Source organism: Amblyraja radiata, chromosome 11, assembly GCF_010909765.2.
Source record: "Amblyraja radiata isolate CabotCenter1 chromosome 11, sAmbRad1.1.pri, whole genome shotgun sequence".
Classification (NCBI taxonomy): Eukaryota; Metazoa; Chordata; class Chondrichthyes; order Rajiformes; family Rajidae; genus Amblyraja; species Amblyraja radiata.
The window spans coordinates 33,757,741-33,779,553 of NC_045966.1; the positions used below are offsets into that span (position 1 = coordinate 33,757,741).

At 43.9% G+C, this 21,813-nt stretch overlaps 1 protein-coding gene across 1 annotated transcript in view; it reads left to right on the forward strand.

The window, feature by feature from the left end:
• The window catches only part of ctnna1 (catenin alpha 1), a 124,977-nt gene that overhangs the window by 24,310 nt on the left and 78,854 nt on the right, over nt 1–21,813 (forward strand). The window contains exons 4-7 of the mRNA XM_033029663.1: nt 3,711–3,877; nt 6,384–6,503; nt 9,923–10,192; nt 13,590–13,793. Coding sequence (XP_032885554.1) covers nt 3,711–3,877; nt 6,384–6,503; nt 9,923–10,192; nt 13,590–13,793 — 761 coding nt within the window. The remainder of the gene's footprint in view (nt 1–3,710; nt 3,878–6,383; nt 6,504–9,922; nt 10,193–13,589; nt 13,794–21,813) is intronic.

Consider the following 21,813-nt stretch of genomic DNA (forward strand, 5'->3'; position numbering starts at 1 on the left):
TAATGTGTCCCGCGGGCCATATTTTGGAGACCAATCCCTTACAAGAACAAAACCAAAAACGTACAGAAGTGTTAAAATTGTCTTTATTATAGTGGTAAGTAAAGATCTATTAAAAATAAGTCTAATAACTTTCTAATGTACCGACAAACCTAGTTTCCCAATGGCCGTTGATGGGAGAACAGAAAATAACATTTTCACGACAGAATATCGACAAAAAAGAATAATAATATTTTCTTTCCTTTCTTTTTTATCGGGGAACCTAAAGAATGACAGGTCTGGTCGTTTAGATTTACGATTAGAACAATTGATAGCGGAGCAGTGAGATGAAGACGCCATGACAGCCCAAATAAAATGCTCAATAAAATGGCGTCGACAATCACACACGTCATACTACGCGTTTTTCGAGGAGTTGTCTATCTTGCTCCTCTATAATCTTTGGCTGTAACACTGCTGATGGACAGTTTACGTAAATGAGATCCCATTGTGACATCATACGCTGCTAACTGCCAGTGCAGATGGAAGACATTTTTGTCACTGGGGTTTTGTAAAGTTTAAAATATGAATAACTTGTAAAATATACCATCAATCTGAACAAAACGTGATACAACAATGGCGAGAAAGGGGGTTGAAAATTGTAGCGCTATTCTGTACCGTTGTGGCGTAATTTCAGGACATCACAGACAGACAGACATAGAAACAAACAAGATGATAGTTTTAGTATAAAACCCCTGTCTCACGGTGCGAGTCCACCCACGAGTGAGCCCCAGTTTAAAACAAATCAAACTCGTGGTAATCACGTAGAATTAACGTAGCGGGAACGTCGGAACTCGTAACGCTAACGGCAGGTACTCGGGAAACTTGTTAACTCGTGAAAATCTTTCAACATGATGAAAGATTTCCACGAGTCAAATTTACACTTGAAGTAAAAATTTTAAACTTTTAAACTCGGAAGAACGTAGTAGCCTGTGAGTTTACCGTAGTGACTCGTGAGTCTACCATGGGCACTCTTTAACTCAGCGGGACAGGCAGCATCTCTGGAGAGAAGGAATGGGTGACAGGATGATGTTTCCAAAATTCTGCTGCTTCTTTGTGTTACTCCAGCACTGTGTGTTCACTTTTTGTCAACCAGCATCTGCCCTTTCTTGTGTATGACATTATTTGTATCCGTGGCAGTTGATTGTCGCTCCCTTCAGTTTCCCAGTGGGTCGGGACGGGACTGGAGTTGGGATGGAAAGGTGGGGGGAGGGCAGAGGTGGTTGGGGTGACTTAGTATGGGAGACGCATGTAGGAGAGGTATACTGACTGTGTGGGCAGACACTTTGGTAGTGATTGCCCATGGGGTTCACTGTTGAGGACTTCATAATGCCATGGGCAATCACTACCAAAGTGTCATCATGTTGAAAGATTTTCACGAGTTAACAGGTTTCCCGAGTACCTGCCGTTAGCGTTACGAGTTCCAACGTTCCCGCTACGCTAATTCTACGTGATTACCACGAGTTTGATTTGTTTTAAACTCGGGATCACTCGTGGGTGGACTCGCACTGTGAGTCAGGGCCATTAGTGGGACCCGTTGGGTCCCATTCTCACACAGGAGGCCTGGTCGGCAACGCAATATTCCACCACTCACCCAGAGCACCCAACTGTGCAGGCGCGGCTGAGGGGTCCCCGTTGTGATGCTCCTGATCTCCCTTCACACCGCCCCCCACTCCGCCCATTGTCATTCCCCCGCCACGCACTCACTCCATCCTCCCCTCAACCCCCCCCCCCCATCCACTCTTAGCGGCTCTCCGGCGATGCAGCCATTCCCGCCCATTGGGTTCCCATTGTGATGTAGAACACGCAGGCATTACTGCACAGGCAGCTGACGGGCACGGCAAGTGGAAAAGGTATTAAAGCTTAAAATGTGAATAACTTATAATTTAACAACAATATATATAAATGTTAAAGAGATTTATTCAGTTCAGTTCTTTCTTGTGTCGCTTGTTGCATTCTGCAGCTGGGGGAGGGGGACAGCTTCAGGTGGGGACTGGGGGGGGGGGAGGATTTCTGCAGGGCTGGTATTGGTGTTGTGGGCTGAAGGGACTGGTTTCCTGAGGGCTTGTTTGGATATTATGGGCCGAAGGGACATTTCTTGTGCTCGTACATGTGTTGTGGGCCAGAGGGTCTGGTTTCCAGAGGGCTAGTATTGAAAAAGTTACTTTCTTAACTACTAAACCAGGTTCGCTTCTTAATAAACAGACACCACACAAACAGTTTGGTAGACCAGTTCAAAACTTTACTTAACATCGGCCGATGGAAGGGAGCGAGAATTCCAGTCAAGTGACCAATACAGACACTTGACCGTCTTCCGTCCACTTCCCTGAACAACAGAATTACATTGCATTATATAGTGTTTCTTTGTCACATTAGCACATTCCACAGACATTAGTCATGGTCAGAGGTACAGGAAAAGGCATCACATCAAAGGCCTTTTGTCACATGGTACAAGATAACATTGGCCATTTGGTTTACGACATTTTATCTTCAAAGAGATCACCCTAGCTCTTTCGCTGCTTCCTCGCTGTAATTTGGTCCCTCATAAACATAGACCATTTGGTTTATGGCATCTTACTTCAAAGATGTGACTAGCTGTTTCTCTCTTCCTTTATCGCCTCTTCCCCCATAAACATTGGTCATTTGGTTTACGGCATCTTACTTCAAAGATGTGACTAGCTGTTTCTTTCTCTGTCACTTCCTCACTTGGGAGACAATGTTATAGGATTTATTATCTCACACACCCGCAACCTGAGGCAAGCCTAATTTGAGACTAAATATAAGCTGTAAGCTAGCCCAGAAGCCAATTTAATATCTTCTTATATTTTAACTAAAATTCAGCTTCATCAGTATGACATTGTGGGCCGAGTGAACTTTTCTTGTTCCTTCAGGTGGGGGCCGGTGGGAGTGTCCTGTAGCCAGGGACGGGGACGACTTCAGGCGGGGGCCATTCTGTATCCGGGGGAGGGGGGTGGCTTCTGGCCAGAGCGTTCTGTAGCCGGTGGAGAGGGGCGATTCAGGCGGGGGCTGGTGGGGAGCGTTCTGTAGCCAGGGGACGTGGACTGCTTCAGGCGGGGAACACACACAAAGAAATACCAGAAAACCGACGTTTATGTACCTACAGACATAAAACCAATTGCATGATGTAATGTACATTCAACCATCAGCCACCTCCAAATATGGAGTTTTTTTCACTCTGCCAAAAGCCAGTCATCCCAATGGCATCCTCTGGCCCCTTCTTATCTGATTAACCTCTTCAACACATTAAGAAATAGTTAACGGCAACATGATCTCATAACTAGTCACTGCCTTTAGGTCTCAATAAATTCAATGGACTGCAGAGAAAGCGCCCATGGGTTGAACTAGAGAGCTGCACTTGTCGAGAGTGTAGATGTAATGGGCAGAATGGTGGTTTCTTGAGATGTAACCATTCTATAATTCGACATTGCTTTAGGACATGTGAAATACTTTCATGGATAAGGTTTGGAGCACAGTTAAACTGGGTGAATGCACTAAGTAATTTGCACACAAGGCTCCATCTTGACTGACATGGTATTGTTCGTTATCAGTTCGAACATTCTGTGTTTTGATTTTGTTGTTTTTGTTAAAAAAACATTCTTATATTTCAAATAATATTCCAACTTCTAAACTTTCACTTTCAACTTCATAAAATGCAGGTGAAGCAATGAGGAGTGCTTCCTCTGAATTCGCAGAGGATCCGTGTTCTGCTATGAAGCGAGGCAATATGGTTCGGGCTGCACGCGCATTGCTGTCTGCTGTTACTCGCCTTCTCATCCTGGCTGACATGGCAGATGTTTACAAGCTTCTTGTGCAGCTGAAAGTTGTAAGTTCTGTGCTGAATTTTCCCAACTGAATCAGAACTTTCTAATCTTGGTTTAAAATTATATTGCTTTAAAATTGAAATATGCATTAAATATTTAACTAATGCAGTAATATGGCCACTGTTCTGATGTGTCTGCTGGCAGAGAAAGAATAATACAGTTCGGGGACTCTTCAGAGATACTACAGTTCAACTGATCAGTAGTCACTGTTTTTCAAAAGGGCAGTCTTAAGACTAGTTCATTCAGTTAGCTCGGTTTATGAGTTTTTATTAGATTCCCTTTAAGTGCAGGGTGTGCCCTGGTTTGTTTTTGGCATCTTGCTTTGGAGAGGATAAGGCTATAATTGCAATTCTTAGCTTCTGCTAAAGTACATAGAATAAAACAGGAGCAAAAAAAATATTTAACTATTTGAGGACCCGTGTCATTTGCTGATAACCTGCATTTAGAGTTGTGCAGTCAGTCAGGACCTTTGACCTACTCTGTCAAAAGCTGACCATCAAGTACATGTCTGTATAATTCCATTTACCAACACTTGGTCTATAGTCTTCTATGCTTTGGCAATACTATTAAAATGTAAGAGAAGCTGCCTCCATTATTTACCAAGATCCTTCTGGGTAAAAAATAGATCTTCCTCGGGTCCCTCATTCAAAACGTATGTCCTCTAGTTTTACACTGATATGGAAAATAAATTCCTAAGATCCATTCTATCTATGTTGCTTTTAATTTGTAATATCAGGTCTCTCCGCAGCCTTCATTGCTCCAAGGAAAATAAGCCCTGCCTACTCTGTCTTTCCACAAACCTGAAACATTACAAACCAGGTAACATTCTGATGAATCTCCTCCGCATGATTTCCAGTGCAATCACACCCTCACTATCATGTAACATACAGTTCACCAGCTAGGTTCTAATCTACGCTTTATAAAATTGCACCTTCCATGCTATTGTATTCTATTCTCTAGTTAATCAAGGCAAGTATGCCTTCATCTTATTTGCTTGTTTGCTAAATAGGCCTTTGTTCCTCAGCACTCCTTGGAGCCCTACCATTCATTCTGTATATTCTACCATTATTAGTCTTCAAAATTGAAGACTTAGCACTATCAGAATTCCATTTGTCAGTGTTCTCATTTTACCAATTAATAAATATAAAGTAACCCAAGATTATCATCATCATTTTTAAGAGCACTGATTTTGACCATCTGCAAATCAACTTATCATGCCTCCTGCCTTTGTATATAAATCATTAATCTATATAATAAACATTAAGGTTTCCAGCATTGATTCCTATAGTACACCACAGGCATCTATACAAAAAAAAAACCTCTGTCATTACTCTCCCTGCTCCGCCCGAGCCAGTTTTGGGTCCAGTTTGCCAACTTTGGATCCCACGATAAGACACGGGGTCAAATCTTTTCGGCCATTCTCCCATATGGCATCCTGTTAAAGGCCTTGTTAGAGTGCATATTAGCTACATGAGCTGTAGTGTCCTTATCAATGCATTTTATTAACAATACTTAAAAATTGGTCAAACAGGATATGTGATTGTTCTAAACTGAATTTAGACAATAGACAATAATGTGACTTTTTGAAATAAAAGTAGTGTATATAACCTTGGAAGGGTTACGGTCAGTGATTTTTATTTTTTTTTGCATTTGTGTACAACATGGAAATTACAAAATCTTTCTTACTTCGTATTATACAAATGACCATATCAAGAAGCGTTGCATTATCTACCAAAATGATTACATTAGCTGTTTATCCAAATCCAGACTTTGTAGCAGTACTGATATTAAAAAATAAATTCTGAGGGAACAGATAGTGTATGCTACTTTTTGGCAAGTTTCCAGTATTTTTACTCAATTTTCAATTACCACAAAACCCACAATGACAACCTATAAATGTAAAGATGATATTAATGTAGTTGCATGAAAGTCGGTTCCATGTGTGATTTCAAGCTGCTGTTCAATTTGTCATGCTTTGTTGTGTTTGGGAAAGAAAAAGAATGCAAAAGAGTGTTAATTTCCATAATCTTTTGTGTTTTGGTGTCATGCAGAGTAGGGAAAGGATGAGTTGTCAGATACTTTTGGGAGGATTGCTCTTGGAATGTATTTTATGGCACTTCACGAAAAAGGCCATAGTGTCAATCTTTTTATTTTATCCATGTTAGTCTCAGTGTGCAGGAATAATCTGACATACTCCACCAAGCAAATCTGCAGTTTATATGGTACTTAAATCAGTAATATTTTGCGCCACTGAGGAGAAATACTGTGATTTTAATGCATATTTATTCTTCAATGTGTTACTTGACAAATGAAGATTTAAGTCAATGACTGATTATCAGATAAACTAGAATATAAGGATGGTACCCAGTGAATTGCCACGCATAGTAGATTGCAGTAGACTTGGGAACATGATTAATCCAGTGTTTATACTTTCATGTTTACAAATTATGTACTGCATTGCCTTATTTTGTTTCTTTAGACATTTTGGTAATTAGTTTGGTTTTCTAGGTTGAAGAAACTCTTGTAAAAGTGAGAAATGCAAACAATGAGCAAGAGCTTGGGATACATTTTAAAGCATTAAAACCAGAGGTGAACAAGCTGAATCTAATGGCTGCCAAAAGACAACAGGTATGCACCATAAATTTGAGTGTTAGAAATAATTATTTTCAAGACAACAAAAGTGGAATTAGAGAACACTTCTCTCATTCAGCTCAAATAACAGCATTGGTAAACATGCTATACCAACGTTGTTTAGAAATTGCAGAAGTATGGTTAAGATGCTGCGATTGCTCTCATTTCAATATTTATTTGTTTTTGAAAAAATGTCATTTAACCTTTGTTGTTTCAAAATTTATACTCTTGTACATAATCCATTTACTATTTGTTCAGGAGATTTGATTTATCTGTGTTGTCTGACTTGTTTCAACAATATGCTTGTACAGTAAACATTCAGTTTAACGGAACTCTTTATAACGGGTTTCGGTTAGAGCAGACAACCCGGCTGATGCTGCTTGCGGCACATCCCTGGCTACTTACAGCCCCGGCCTCCGACACCATCCCCGGCTCGCAAGGTGCACCAATTAGCCCGTCACCAACCGCACGGTCCAGTTGATGCTTCTGCTGCTGCGGCTCGCATTGTAGCCCCTGGGGATAACACTTTATACAGGCCGACGCTACCGACAGGATCCACTGAGTCACTGTGGCGCTCCTTCCCCCCACCCCCCCACCACCAGCTGTGGCTTCTTCCTGTTGTCCATCACTTTGTTTGTTCCTGGCTCTGCTGCCTCTGCTTCCTCCTGTTGTTCTGTCAACTTGGCCTCTTTCTTCCCCATTGTCCCCTCCCTCTAGCACCACCTTCTCCCTGGGATCGCTGACATACTCCACCTTGGAAGATGTCAGCGACTGCTGGGGAGAAGGATGAGACTGTTGCAGTGGAGCGCGGAGCGGGAAAAGCGATGGCCGACAGCACGAAGCAGCAGCTGGTTTGAGGGGAACGTGCGGTATCTAATGAAGAAGGGCTTACTGGTGCAGACTAGTGGCATCGGAGCGCCTAATTTTAAGGTGAAACAACACAAAGTAATTCAGCAGAAATAATCAGTCTGAAGAAGAGTCTCTAAGTCACCTATCCAATATCCATGGTAGACAAAAATGCTGGAGAAACTCAGCAGGTGAGGCAGCATCTATGGAGCGAAGGAAATGGGCAGCGTTTCGGGTCGAGACCCTTCTTCAGACTGATGTGAGGGTGGGGGGACGGGAAGAAGAAAGGAAGAGGCGGAGACAGTGGACTGAGGGAGAGCTGGGAAGGGGAAGAGAAAGCAGGGACTACCTGAATTTGTAGGTCAATGTTCATACCACTGGGGTGTAAACAGCACAAGCGAAATATGAGGTGCTGCTTCTCCAATTTACGGTGGGCCTCACTCTGGCCATGGAGGAGGCCCAGGACAGAAAGGTCGGATTCGGAATGGGAGGGGGAGTTGAAGTGCTGAGCCACCGGGAGATTAGGTTGGTTATTGCGAACTGAGCGGAGGTGTTGGGCGAAGCGATCGCCATGCCTTCGCTTGGTCTAACCGATGTAGAGCAGCTGACACCTAGAGTGGCAGATGCAATAGATGAGGTTGGAGGAGGTGCAGGTGAAACTCTGCCACACCTGGAAAGACTATTTGGGTCCTTGAATGTAGTCAAGGGGGGAGGTAAAGCGACAAGTGTAGCATTTCCTGCAGTTGCAAGGGAGTGGTGAAAACCGCTCAGCACATCATCGGTGCCCCGCTCCCTGCCATGGATGCCCTACACCGCAAACGGTGTCTGAGACGGGCCGGGAAAATCATCAAGGACCCCTCTCACCCTAACCATGGACTATTTGCCCTCCTCCCATCAGGGAGGCGGTACAGGAGCCTCCGGTCTCGCACAAGTAGGCTGAGGAACAGCTCTTTCAATAACACCATTACATTGCTGAACTCACTGTCCCGACGCTAGCTATCTTTTATACTCTCCCATCTGTATATATTTATTTGCCTATGTACCAGTTTAATTCATCCACATTGCAAATATTGTCTAACCAGTATTTTTATTTCTACTATCTTGCACTCTGACCAGATGCTAAACTGCATTTCGTTGTACCTGTACTCGTATTTGTGCAATGACAATAAAGTTGAATCAAATGAAATCAAATCAAGTGCCAGGAGAGCGGGTGGTTTGGGTGGGAAGGGACAAATTGACCAGGGAGTTACGGAGGGAGCGGTCTCTGCGGAAAGGAGATGGGAAGATGTGGCCAGTGGTTGGAGGTGGCGAAAATGTCGGAGGATTAGTTGTATGCGATGGCTGGTAGGGTGGAAGGTGAGGATAAGGGGGACTCTGCTCTTGTTAGGAGTGGGGGGGATGGGGAGTGAGAGCAGAGTTATGGAGTATTGAAAAGACCCTGGTGAGAGCCTCATCTATAGTAGAAGAGGGGAACCCTCGTTCCCTGAAGAATGAGAACATCTCAGATGACCTGATTTGGAACACCTCATCCTGGGTGCAGATGCGGTGTAGACGGAGGAATTGGGACTAGGGGATGTAGTCCTTGCAGGAAGCAGGGTGGGAAGAAGTGTAGTTCAGATAGCCATGGGAGTCAGTGGGTTCATAGTAGATGTCAGTCAGTAGTCTATCACCTGCGATGGAGATAGTGAGGTCTAGAAATGGCAAGGAAATGTCAGAAATGGTCCAGGTGTATTTGAGTGCCGGAAGAAAGTTAGTGGTGAAATGGATGAAGTCAGTGAGTTGTGTATGGGTGCAGGAGGTGGCACCAATGCCGTCGTCGATATATCGGAGGTAGAGTTCGGGGATAGGGCCATGGTACGCCTCGAACAAAGATTGTTCAACGTACCCTACAAAGAGGCAGGCATAGCTTGGGCCCATGTGCGTGCCAATAGCTACGCCTTGTATTTGGAAGAATTCAGAGGAGTCAAACGAAAAGTTTTTACGGTAAGGAGCAGCTCCGCGGAGGAGAGTATCAGTAGACGGATTGGTTGGTTCTGCAGTCGAGGAAGAAACGGAGGGCTTTAAGACTCCTGATGGAGGTATAGAGTGTCACCTGCGATGCTGCCTGACCAGCTAGGTTTCTCTAGCACTTTGTTCATTTTGTGTATTAACCATCATCTGCAGTTGAAACAACTACATACAATGATAATACCTTACTCAGTTATTGTGGACAATCGGCAATAACTGACACCATCTACTCCCCAAAGTCCGTTATAACGATGGTTTACTGTATTCTGAAATGGCCCTCGTCTCTCGTAAAATACTTTTAAAATGTTTTGTTTGTAGAGAAGTTGAGAGAAAGATGGCAAAATCCAGCCAGCTGAAGCATATTGTGTACAGGGTGGGAGATGGTTATAAATCAATAAAAGCAATATTGGTGCCAGTACACACATATTTTGATCAAAATAAAATCAAAAAAAGTTGACTGTTGTCTGTGAAAAGTATAGAAGTAAAACATCACTACCATCTATTAATAAACTTTGGAGTCTTGATGCAAATTTAAATAAATGTTTGTATTTTTTTTTTTAAAGGAATTGAAGGATATTCATCACAGAGATCAAATGGCTGCTGCACGAGGAGTTTTGCAGAGGAATGTCCCTCTGCTGTATACTGCTTCACATGCTTGTCTCCTGCACCCAGATGTAGCTGCTTACAAAGCCAACAGGGATCTGATCTATAAACAGTTAACACAGGCTGTTACTGGGATATCAAATGCAGCCCAAGCAACCACATCAGAGGATGCCAACCTAGGGCAGCAAAGTAGTGCTGGAGAACTGGAGGATGCCCTGAATCGATTTGATGTAAGCACATATAACTATTTTCAAATAGACATGGTCATGAAAGTTAAGAAATTCCATTTAGATAACACAGCTCATTTAGAGATTTTTGTTGCTTATCTATGATTATACAAACTTGATTGCAGTTTATGCTTGCTTGTCAATAAACAAATTGTAACTCCAATGAAAATAGTGTGGGGAAGGGGAGAAGAGGGGGGTGGGGGAAGATGAGTGCGGCGAGGTGGGGGAAGAAGAGTGGGGGGGAGGGGAGGGGAGGGAAGAAAGAGGAGTGCAAGTGGAGATTCCTAAATATTAGTGATATATTTTAATTGGGTTGTCCAGTTCATAATATGCATGCCACTTCTCTAATTTGGCATGTAAACTGATACTGGTTACTTTATGCAAGGCTGATTTTTTTTCATCAACTTAGATCCGTTTCAGTGCAATGACATTGAACACCAGGCGCTCCCCCTCCCACTGGATCAAGCAACATCTTTGGAGGACATTGATAGACGATGTTTCTGGTCGGGACCAGTCTGAAGAAGGGTCTGACTCGAAACATTGCTTACCCATGTGCTCCACAGTTGTCAAACTGGCTGAGTTACTCCAACACTATGCTCTACGGAAGATTTCAGTATCTGAAGTTCCTTAGGTCTAATCGAGCAATAGCATGCATCTTTGAAAAATATTTTTATTATTTGTAACATAGATTAAATTGAAACCACTGTTCATTCTGACGAAAATTCAATTATTCAGAGAGGAACATGTTGAGATGATGCTTAAAGTAACCATTTTCTATTAAATAAAGCTTTCCTTCTGAATGGGTCCACTCCAAACGTCATACTACTCACTATTGGCCATCCTTGGCATTGCCATCAATGCTTTAAGTCCTACTCAAGTTACTTCCCTTACCTCTATTAATCAGATTGATGTCTGTATTGATGTTACTTCCTACTCTGTAAAATTCAAACATTTTCCACCTGTTACTTTCATTTTAATTTTCCCCTCCATAGCTGACAAGGCTCCCAACTGCATCTGTTCTATTCTCCAAATTTCTGTCCCTGGCTGCAGGACTCCCCCCCCCCCCCCCCCCCCCCCCAGCCCCTGCCTGGAGCCGTCCCCTGGCTACAGGACGCTCTCGCCGTCCCCCGCTTAAAGCCGTCCCCTTCCAAAGCTGCAGGATGTTTCCTCCCCCCCCCCCCCTCCCCACTGGCCCCCACCTGAAGCCGTCCCGTTCCCAGCTCCAGGACGCTCTCGTCGGCCCCCGCCTAAAGCCGTCCCTGTCCACAGCTGCATGATGCTCCCCCTCCCACTGGACCCCACCTGAAACCGTCCCGTTCCCAGCTGCAGAACGCTCCCCCCCCCCCGGCGCTGTTCCTCCAATTTGCGTTTGGTCTCACTCTGACAATGGAGGAGGTCCAGGACAGAAAGGTCTGTTTGGGAATGTGAGGGGGAATTTAAAGTGTTTAGCAATCGGGAGGTAGCGTAGGCTGAGGCAGACTGAGCGGAGTTGTTCATCGAAACGATCGCCGAGTCTGCGCTTGGTTTCACCGATTTATAGGAGTTCACACCTGGATCAGCGGATATTGTAGATGAGGTGGGAGGAGATGCAAGTGAACCTCTGCCTCACCCGAAAAGTCAGTTGGGGTCTTTGGATAGAGTATAGAGGGGAGGTATAGGGTCAGGTGTTGGGGACGGGTTGGTTTGGGTGGGAAAGGACGAGTCGTTGACCAGGGAGTTGGGCTGATGGGCTGATAGATGAGTTTATTCTGCTTAACACCGGGGAAATGTCCGGGGAAATATCCGCCCTGTCAGAGGTTTGCATTCCGACTCAAACTAATAATCCAACAGATCAGATGAGAAACAAGTGTTGCTCGCGGCCTGAATACCCGGAAAATCATAAACAGGGAATCAGACCCACAACACCTGTACTATCCCAAGAAAACACCCTTTGGCCCACAATGTCCTACTAACCCTCTGGAAACACCCGTACCAGTCCAGCCCCGCCTGAAGTTGCCCCCCACCAGCCCTCGACAGCCCCCACTGACCCTGGCAGCAGTAGGCAGCGGCACGGGTAAGCTGGGGCAGGTGGAGGCAAATGTAGACCATGGCAGTGCTTCCCCCTCTCCCGGCCGGCCCCCCGACTGCAGTACTCTCCCCCGGCTGCAGTACGCTCTTCCCCACCGGCCCCCGACAGCCATCACCTGAAGCCACGACACCGGCCACGACAGCGATAGGCAACGGCAGGGGTAGGCAACGGTAAGCTACAGCAGTGGATGCCACGGCAGCGGTCGGTCACGGCTGCGCACCCCCCTTTCCCCACAGCCCCCAACAGGCCCCGCCTGAAGCCGCCCCCCTCCCCCGGCTGCAGGACGCTCCACAACAAGAAAGGCTGGACTGAATTAATCTCATCTTTAACATTTAAATTGTTGTTTTATTTTAAGAGTTATTCACATTTTTAGCTTTAATAAATCCCTTTTCCACTTGCCCTGCCCGTCAGCTGCACCTGCGCAGTAATACCTGCGTGTTCTACGTCACAATGGGAACCCAATGGCCGGGAATGGCTGCGCCGCCAGAGAGCTGCTAAGAATGGATGGGGGGGGAGAATGGCAAGGGGCGGAGTGGGGGGGGGGGGGGGGGGGGGGGTGAGGGGAGGAGGAGGGGATCAGGGACGGGAACTCGTCAGCCGCGCCTGCGCAGTTGGGGGCTATGCGTGAGTGGTGGAATATTGCGTTGGACCTACGGGTCCCACTTGGTCTAGTAGGAACTAATTTTGGGAAGTGTCTTGAATTAGTAAACATTGTATAGATAGAAATTGATTTTAACAGAAGATTAGTTCTAAAACTGTTGTAGCTGGTAGCGATAAACACAAAACGCTGGAATAACTCGGCGGGTCAGTCAGCATATCTGAAGAAAAGGAGTAGGTGATTAAATAAACTGGAGGTGAGAAGGCCAGAATTAATCGGACCAGCAACAGATGACCTCAGTTTTTTACCTACCTTTTTACATACATGGTCCTGTAGAACTGCAGTGAATAACATTTGTATTAGTAATCTTGAACATATAAATCAATGAACCTAAATTATGTGTGTGTTCCTTGATTTATATCAGCCATGAGCATAATTTCAGACAAATTAAAGTTTGCAGGTGATGGTATAACATTTTATTGCTACTGAGATACTTATGTGAAATGTTCCGCAGAAACATGCTTGTGCTCTTCAAATAAACACAAAGTCTAAACTTTAGTGGATGCAGAGTTGAGTCATTTATTTCTTCAGTATAATTGCTCACACTGCATATGTGTGTATTGCTAATATGAAGAGCTTTTTAATGAAACGGTGCATTGTAACTGTTGCATTTTCTGGTATTTTTAATAAGATTAATCTTTTGTAAATTATATTTTGTTTCTTTGTCCATATAGAAGCAAATAATTGTAGACCCATTGAACTTCAGTGAGGAGCGTTTTAGACCATCTCTGGAAGAACGACTCGAGAGCATCATTAGTGGAGCTGCACTAATGGCAGATTCTTCTTGTACTCGTGATGATCGACGTGAACGCATTGTGGCTGAGTGCAACGCAGTACGACAGGCTCTGCAGGATCTACTTTCTGAATATATGGGCAATGTAAGTCAAAGAAGGTTCATTTCAAGACTTCCCTGTTTTGACATTGAGGGTTTATACCAGTATTTTTTTCAAAAACATATAACCGTATATGGGGCCAGTAATCAAATCATTTCACAGTGCAGAGTCCAATTTAGAAATTATTGGTTTGAATTTGGGGTGGTAATGAGGGTAAAATTGTCAACATTGTTAAAACTAACAGCAGCGGCTGGACCAATATCAATTGAGTCATTTAGATAATACAAGTGTAGCATAATTGAATGGTATTGAAGCTTACAGCAAGTTCCAACAAAACTAGTGCCTCCATAATGTTTGGGACAAAGTCCCATCATTGATTTATTTTCCTCTGTATTCCACAATTTGAGATTTGGAATAGAAAAAATCACATGTGGTTAAAGTGCACATTGTCAGATTTTAATAAAGGCCCTTTTTACACATTTTGGTTTCACCATGTAGAAATTACAGCAGTGTTTATACATAGTCCCCCCCCCCCCCCCCCCCCCCCCCATTTCAGGGCACCATAATGTTTGGGACACGGCAGTGTCATGTAAATGAAAGAAGAAGGTAGACGAATATGCTGGAGAAACTCAGCGGGTGAGGCAGCATCTATGGAGCAAAGTCTGAAGAAGGGTCTCGACCCGAAACGTCACCTATTCCTTAGCTCCATAGATGCTACCTCACCCGCTGAGTTTCTCCTGCGTTTATGTCTACCTTCAATTTTACCAGCATCTGCAGTTCTTTCTAAAACTGTAAATGAAAGTAGTTATGTTTAGTATTTTGTTGCATTTCCTTTGCATGAAATGCCTGCTTGAAGTCTGTGATTCATGGACATCACCAGTTGCTGGGTGTCTTCTTGGATGATGCGCTGCCAGGCCTGTATTGCAGCCACCTCTAGCTTGTGCTTATTTTGGGGGCATGTCCCCTTCAATTTTCTCTTCAGCATAAAAAAGGCATGCTCAATTAGATTCAGATTGGGTGATTAACTTGGCTACTCAAGAATTGACAATTTTTTAGCTTTGAAAAACTCCTTTGTTGCTTAAGCAGTATGGGATCATTGTCTTGCTGTAGAATGAACTGCCGACCAATGAGTTTTAGAAACATAGAAATTAGGTGCAGGAGTAGGTCTATAAGATTCGTCAGACATGATGTACCTTTCGTAAATCCATGCTGACTTTGTCCAATGATTTCACCACTTTCCAAATGTGCTGCTATCCCATCTTTAATAACTGAGGCATTTGTTTGAACTTGAGCAGATAGGATGTGTCTATACACTTCAGAATTCATTATGCTACTACCATCAACAGTTGTATCATCAATGAAGATAAGTGAGCCAGTACCTTCAGCAGCCATACATGTCCAGGCCATAACACCCCCACCACCGTGTGTCACACATGAGGTCGTATGCTTTGGTTCTTGGGCAGTTCCTTCTCTCCTCCATAGTTTGCTCTAGCCATCACGCTGATATGTTAATCTTCGTCTCATCTGTCCACAAGCCCTTTTTCCAGAACTGTGATTGCTCTTTGAAGTACCTCTTGGCAATCTGTAGCCTGGCCATCCTATTTTTACGGCTAACCGGTAGTTTGCATCTTGCAGTGTGGCCTCTGTATTTCTGTTCATGAAGTCCTCTGGACAGTGGTCATTGACAAATCCACACCTGACTCCTGAAGATTGTTTCTGATCTGTCGGACAGGTATTTGGGGATTTTTCTTTATTTTCGAGAGAATTCTTCTGTCATCAGCTGTGGAGGTCTTCCTTGGCCTGCCAGTCCCTTTGCGATTAGTAAACTCAAGTCTCATTATGGCTTATTTGACTTTCATTGGCACAACATTGGTCCTCATGTTGATAAACCAATAAAAGTTTCCAACGGTGATGAAAAGACTGGTGGAAAGACTAGGTGCTGAGAGCTCTCTTATACCTGCAGTAAGGAAGCATTTAAACATACCTGAGCAATTACAAACACCTGTGAAGCCATGTGTCCCAAATTATGGTGCCCTGAAATGGGGGGAACTATGCATAAACACAGCTGTAATTGCTACATGGTCAAACCAAAATGTATAAAAAATACTATTTAATAAAATCTGGCAATGTGCACTTTAACCATATGTGATTTTTTTTTCTGTTACAAATCTCAAATTGTGGAGTACAGAAGCAAATAAATAATTATGTGGCTTTGTCTCAAACATTTTGGAGGGCACATTGTGTGTACACAGTTGAAAGTGTAATTTGTACATATTGTCCTTGGTAAATTCCTGCTCCACACGATGAGGTGTTGATCTTTTGTGAGCCAGGCAACAAAGAATTAGTGAAGTTCAACAGTATTAAGGGCCTGTCCCACCAGCATGCGATTGCATGCATCTAGCACGGCCAAACGTGGTCGCTGAGGCGTACGGCCTCGCGGGGCAGGTCCCACTTCGATTGGCGGAGGCTTATGGAGTTGTGCGGGGCTGGTCCCGACATCGCGCGGGGCTCCAAAAATCTTGCACTGTCCGAAAATCCTGCGCGCCAACGGCCTGTCGGTCTGCAGGAGCATTGAGGGCGTACGCAGCGTCTCGACGGACGTACGCAACGTCTTGATGTTGTACGCAGCGTCTTGACGGCGTACTTCAAGCGCGTGGTGTTGCGTGATGATGTCACTGCCCGGCGTGCCGTTGTGTGATAACGTCACCGCCCGCCGCCGTGCAAAGTCCAAATTCAGTCGGCCTGCCTCCTGCCCAGCTGATTGGTGCGTATGATGTCGGGACCAGCCCCGCACAACTCTATACGCCTCCGCGGTTCGAATTGGGACCAGCCCCGTGCGGCCGTACGCCTCAAGCGACCACGTTTGGTCGCGCTAGACGCATGCAATCGCATGCTGGTGGGACAGGCCCTTTACGCTGTTTAAAAATCAGTAAACTTTTTGCCATTTGACGGCACTGGGCCTGTACTCACTGGAGTTTAGAAGCATGAGGAGGGACCTCATTGAAACTTACCGTATAGTGAAAGGCCTCGATAGAGTGAATGTGGAGAGGATGGTTCCACCAGTGGGAGATTCTAGGACCATGGACTCAGAATAAAAGGACAGATGAGAATTTAGAAAGGAGAAGATGAATTTCTAATCAGTGAATCTGTAGAATTCAGAGCCACAGAAGGCTGTGGAGGCGCAGTCAATGGATATTTTTAAGGCAGAGATTGACAGATTCTTGATTTGTAAGGGTGTGAGAGGCTGTGTAAGGGTGTGAGGGGCTGTGTGGAGAAGATAGGAGAATGGGGATTGAGAGGGAAAGATAGATCAGCCATAATTGAATGGTGGAGTGGCCTTGTTGTGCTGAATGGCCTAATTTTGCCCCTTGAACTTATGAAACTTCTAACATTTTTGAATGTGTAACTGAATTTTTAATTGCTTGTCTTGTGATTTTTCTGCTGAACAACCTTCCTGGGAAAAAGACAGCTTTCGGTAATTTAATTCACCAACTTTTTGGATGGCAACCTGCATCTGAAAAGAAGAAATTTGCGCTACAACTGTCTTAAAGCTAAATGTTTAGTCCCATAGCCATTGACTGGAATATCTGTGCCGTTATCGAACATGCAGATCTGATCTATTTTCCTTTTGGTAACTGATGTAAAACACCAGCCGAGTTAAAAAACCCCAATTCTAATGTTATAATAGTCATGTTACTTTATCTTCACATGCAAATTTATACCAATATTAATAATGCTAATAGATTGGTGTTGTTATGTATGATTTAGCTGTTTATTAAGATTTGGGCTAATCCTGCAGGTTTCAAAAATTTATAGCAATTTACCTGGCAAAGACATGAAGTTGAACGCATACAGCACATGGATGACTGTTTGCATAAGCTAGACCTAAAAGGGGCAGTTTGAAGTGGTTGTGGAATATGCACACTGAGGTTTCCAATTATATTATTGCAGTCACCCTCCCTATTCTGATGAAGTTCTTAAAAAATTGCAGTAGTAAGTTGAAAAACAGAGGGCTCGCTTCTATGGCATTCTTCGGTTGCACTCTCTTACATATTTCTTTCTCCCAAGAGCAGAAAATAATGATGGCCCTTGGTTTCGAACACAATATTGAATGAAAATTTTAAATCATAAAATGCTATGAAGGATTCAGCAGGTCAAAAGTAACTCACAAAACTGCAAAAAAAAAAAGTGTGTAAAGGGTGGGGGAAAAGGATGGTTGAGATAAAGAGAATATCTACCTCTGAGGTGATTCCACCATCTTATTAATAAAGGGAGCTAGAGGCTAAAGCAAAATGACAATATTAGCTATGAAAATGTAGGTTAAAACCATTCTTCAGATCTGAAACCTAAAGGAAAATAATGGAAATTCCCAGCAGATCATGCGATATCTGTAGAGAGAGAAAAAAATGTTAATATTGCAAGTGCATAACATAGCGTTAGCAATTCTGCCATAAACAGAATTGGATATGAAATCCTGGAAATTGTGACATGCTATTCCTTGAGGTATGATGGAACAGTGCTGGAGTCTGCAGACATCCATGTGGGAGTAGGATGGAGAACTAATGCAGCAGTAAGGAGTCCCAGCATGCCTGCAATCTGTGTTCTTTGTGTGATCAATGCCAGAACTTATTTTTCTTTATAGTCTTGTAATATGCATTAAAATTGTTGAGCTGAAATTGAATTGTATCAGGGACGTGCGGTCAGGGGAGGCAGAGCCTCACCTGTCATACTCCCAATGAAAATAGCTGTTAAGAAAAGTAAAGAAAAATAATAATAAAATAAAATAAATATAAAGATTTTTCCACTGATCTGTGCTATAAATGTAATTTCTATATGAATCTAATCATTTTTTATAGTCAATCACAAAATTTTCGCAGCTCCGCTGCAAATACAGGAAGAAATGAGAGGTGAGGCAGCGACGAGCTGAGCCTCCCCTCTGTGCAACCCCTTAGAAACTGCATGGAGCGTGGGCAATAAGCGTATGCCTGTTACTATCTCTATGTATGTCACCAAAGTAATGAGTGTAAACCCCTTCATTTCATGTCCTTACCTTCCATAGTCCAGGTAACGTATTTCACATATAAAGATATTAAATTTGTGCCCGTTGGTCTCACATAAAACTGCCGTGGAAAAGCTCCAGGGGAGGCAGCGATCACATCTGCCTCACAAGGGGGCATGTCTTGAGCCTAGTGTAGGAAGAGTGAGCGTCAATTACGTAGGGTAACGTAATTGACGCTGCCTCGCTCTCCCTCCACGTTACCTAGCTTCAGCATCGACGGCGCTGACTTTCCAGCTGCGGGCGGCGCTGACTGGTAGGTTGATTCCAAAGATACTCCTCTAGTATCTTTGGTTGATTCGTTGATTTGTGGCGACCGATTCGGAGGCTCCCAATTGGGCCCCACACTGGAGTAATCTACTCTCGACTCGGGACCCCGGCATCCACTCCCGCCGCCGGTCCTCTACCTCTCTTCTCTCCTTCCCTTCCCTCCCTCCCTTCCCTTCTTCCCTCCCTCCATTCTCTCCTTCCCTCCCTCCTTCCTGTCTCTCTTTTCCCTTCTCACCTTCCCTCCCTCCTTCCTGTCTCTTTTTTCCCTTCTCTCCTTCCCTCCCTTCTTTCTCTACTTCCCTCCCTTCCTTCCTTATCTCCTTTCTTCCCAGACACACACATCGCGCGCACACACACATCGCACACACACACACACACACACACACACACACACACACACACACACACACACACACACACACACACACACACACACACACACACACACACTTACCTTAGGGTCCTGTCCCACTTATCTGTCCTTGTCACGCAAATTACGTGACCTCGTCGTCACATTGAAGCGCACGGGCATCGTGTGGCCACGCAGGGCCGGTCCCACTGAGAAGCGCGGAGAGATATGGAGTTGTGCGCGGCATCGCGCGGCGCTACGAAATATTGTAGCGAACAAAATCTTTGCGCGCCATCGGCCTGACGGCCAAAGTGGGACAGGCCCAAGACCCTGGCGCGACGCAACGTCTCGCCTCCAACAGTAGCAGAAGCAGGCAAACGATCGTCGGACTCAGCATGGGGCTCACGGCCGTTGAGGATCTGATCCGCCCCCACTTCTACTCCCAGACTGAAGAAGGGTCTCGACCCGAAACATCACCCATTGCTTCTCTCCAGAGATGCTGCCGGTCCCGCTGAGTTACTCCTGCATTTTGTGTCCATCTTCAAATGACGTCACGCGCTCCAGACGACTATGCGGGACCGTCGCGCCTCAACGCGACCACGAGGTCGCGTAATTAGCATGCCAAGGACACGTCAGTGGGACGGGCTTAAGTTAGGATGGGGTAGAAGCCAGTGCCTCCCCAGCTATTGACCTCACCGCACGTTACTGAATTGTATAGATTCAATTGATCATAAAACATGTTATTACAAAGAAATCCAGGGCCACTTAATATCTCTTCAGTAAATTTTGCTGATTGATTACAAATGAATCAGAAATAACTCATTTAAACTTGCTTTGAGACTTATTTATTGGAAATCTATTGATGAACATCCATCGATAGTCAAACAACTAACAAGTGAGATTGCTGAAGTAATACTATTAATCCTTTTTCTACGTATATTACATGTGTCAACATAAATACCTCCAAGCCATAAGTGATTTTAATTTATTTTTTAATGGTAATTAGGAAATAAATTAATTCAACGGAAATGTAATTATAACAAGGTAATGTTCAGGCTCGTGCTTTGTTCTATTTTGAGATGGTACGTTATCAACAATCTAGAAAGTGGGAGTTCAAACTATTGATGCATTAAGGAAAAGTGGAACTTGCATGCGTTTCCAGCTTTTTTTCTAAATTGCCACTCCACATGAAGCTTATTGTAAAATTTGGTACAATGGATTTGAATAATTGCTCTGATCCAATTTGCAACTATCGTTGCAGTCTTGTATATGTTGCAAGATTCAAATTAGGAGTTTGATTCCGAATTGAAGAGCACTACTTTAATCTAAATCTCCATTCTTTTTGCTTTCAATGTAGTTGTGGCCAGACTCAGAACTTCGGTCTTCAAATGTACCAGAGCAATAAAAATACACAGTTTGCCCATTGTACTTATAAAACCAAAACGGTTGTTCATGAGCCTAGAGTTTATTATCCATTGTACGTTGAAATCGCTTAACTGGCTTTGTTCAAGATTTTTAGATGGAAGTGACATAAAGATAAATATGCAAACTACAATGAGGCATGTTATGCTATTTTTTTTTAATCAATCTTGGATTTTCTGCCTAAACTGTAAATTTACTGATCCAGATAGTTCCCAGGTGGTGACAAGGTTCCAGTTTTGAGGACTGTTTGTAAATCAGATATGAATAAAAACAGTGTTTGGGGGAGGATCGCACTAAATAGCTGCAATGGGAAAACAACGGCCAGCCAACCTCACTGACTCTGCACAGCTTGACTCAGCCCTTGAATGTTGTTGCTCAGGGTGGGAGGGGATGAATATTATCAGGAGAGTGCTCTGGAAGTGACCTGTTCCTACATGGCAGATGATGCCTGCTGCCCTATAGCAGCCAGATAATCCATCCCGCCGGTTTCCCAAACACTTGTTCGTATGTACCAGGTGTCCATAATTTAGGCATTGTAACCCAGGGAGGACCTGTACGTTACTGGTACAAGGTACCATAGTTGTCAATTAGTTAGTGAGGAAGTGGGACTGCTTGGTACCTGGTGGCATGTAAAAAGATAATTTAAAAGCAGTCCTGGGTATGTTTTTGTCTTGAATTCTATTTTGGGTATTTTTTTGCTTTCCCATTTTAACCTTATGGCTGTTATACCTCCTGGAATTTGCTGTTATTAAACTTGTTATTGCAGAAATTCACCATGTGTTTTATTTAGATTGGTATCTATCCTTGACGAAGAATAGTTTGAAGAACCGGACTGGTCAAAAATTTAATAAAAATTAGGCTTGACAGGGAACACTGTCATTAACCTGATATACATTTTTGCTTTTGTGGTTAAAATGCGAAATAGCGAAATAATTGTCGGCTTTGCTTGCCTAGGACGAAGTAAATCT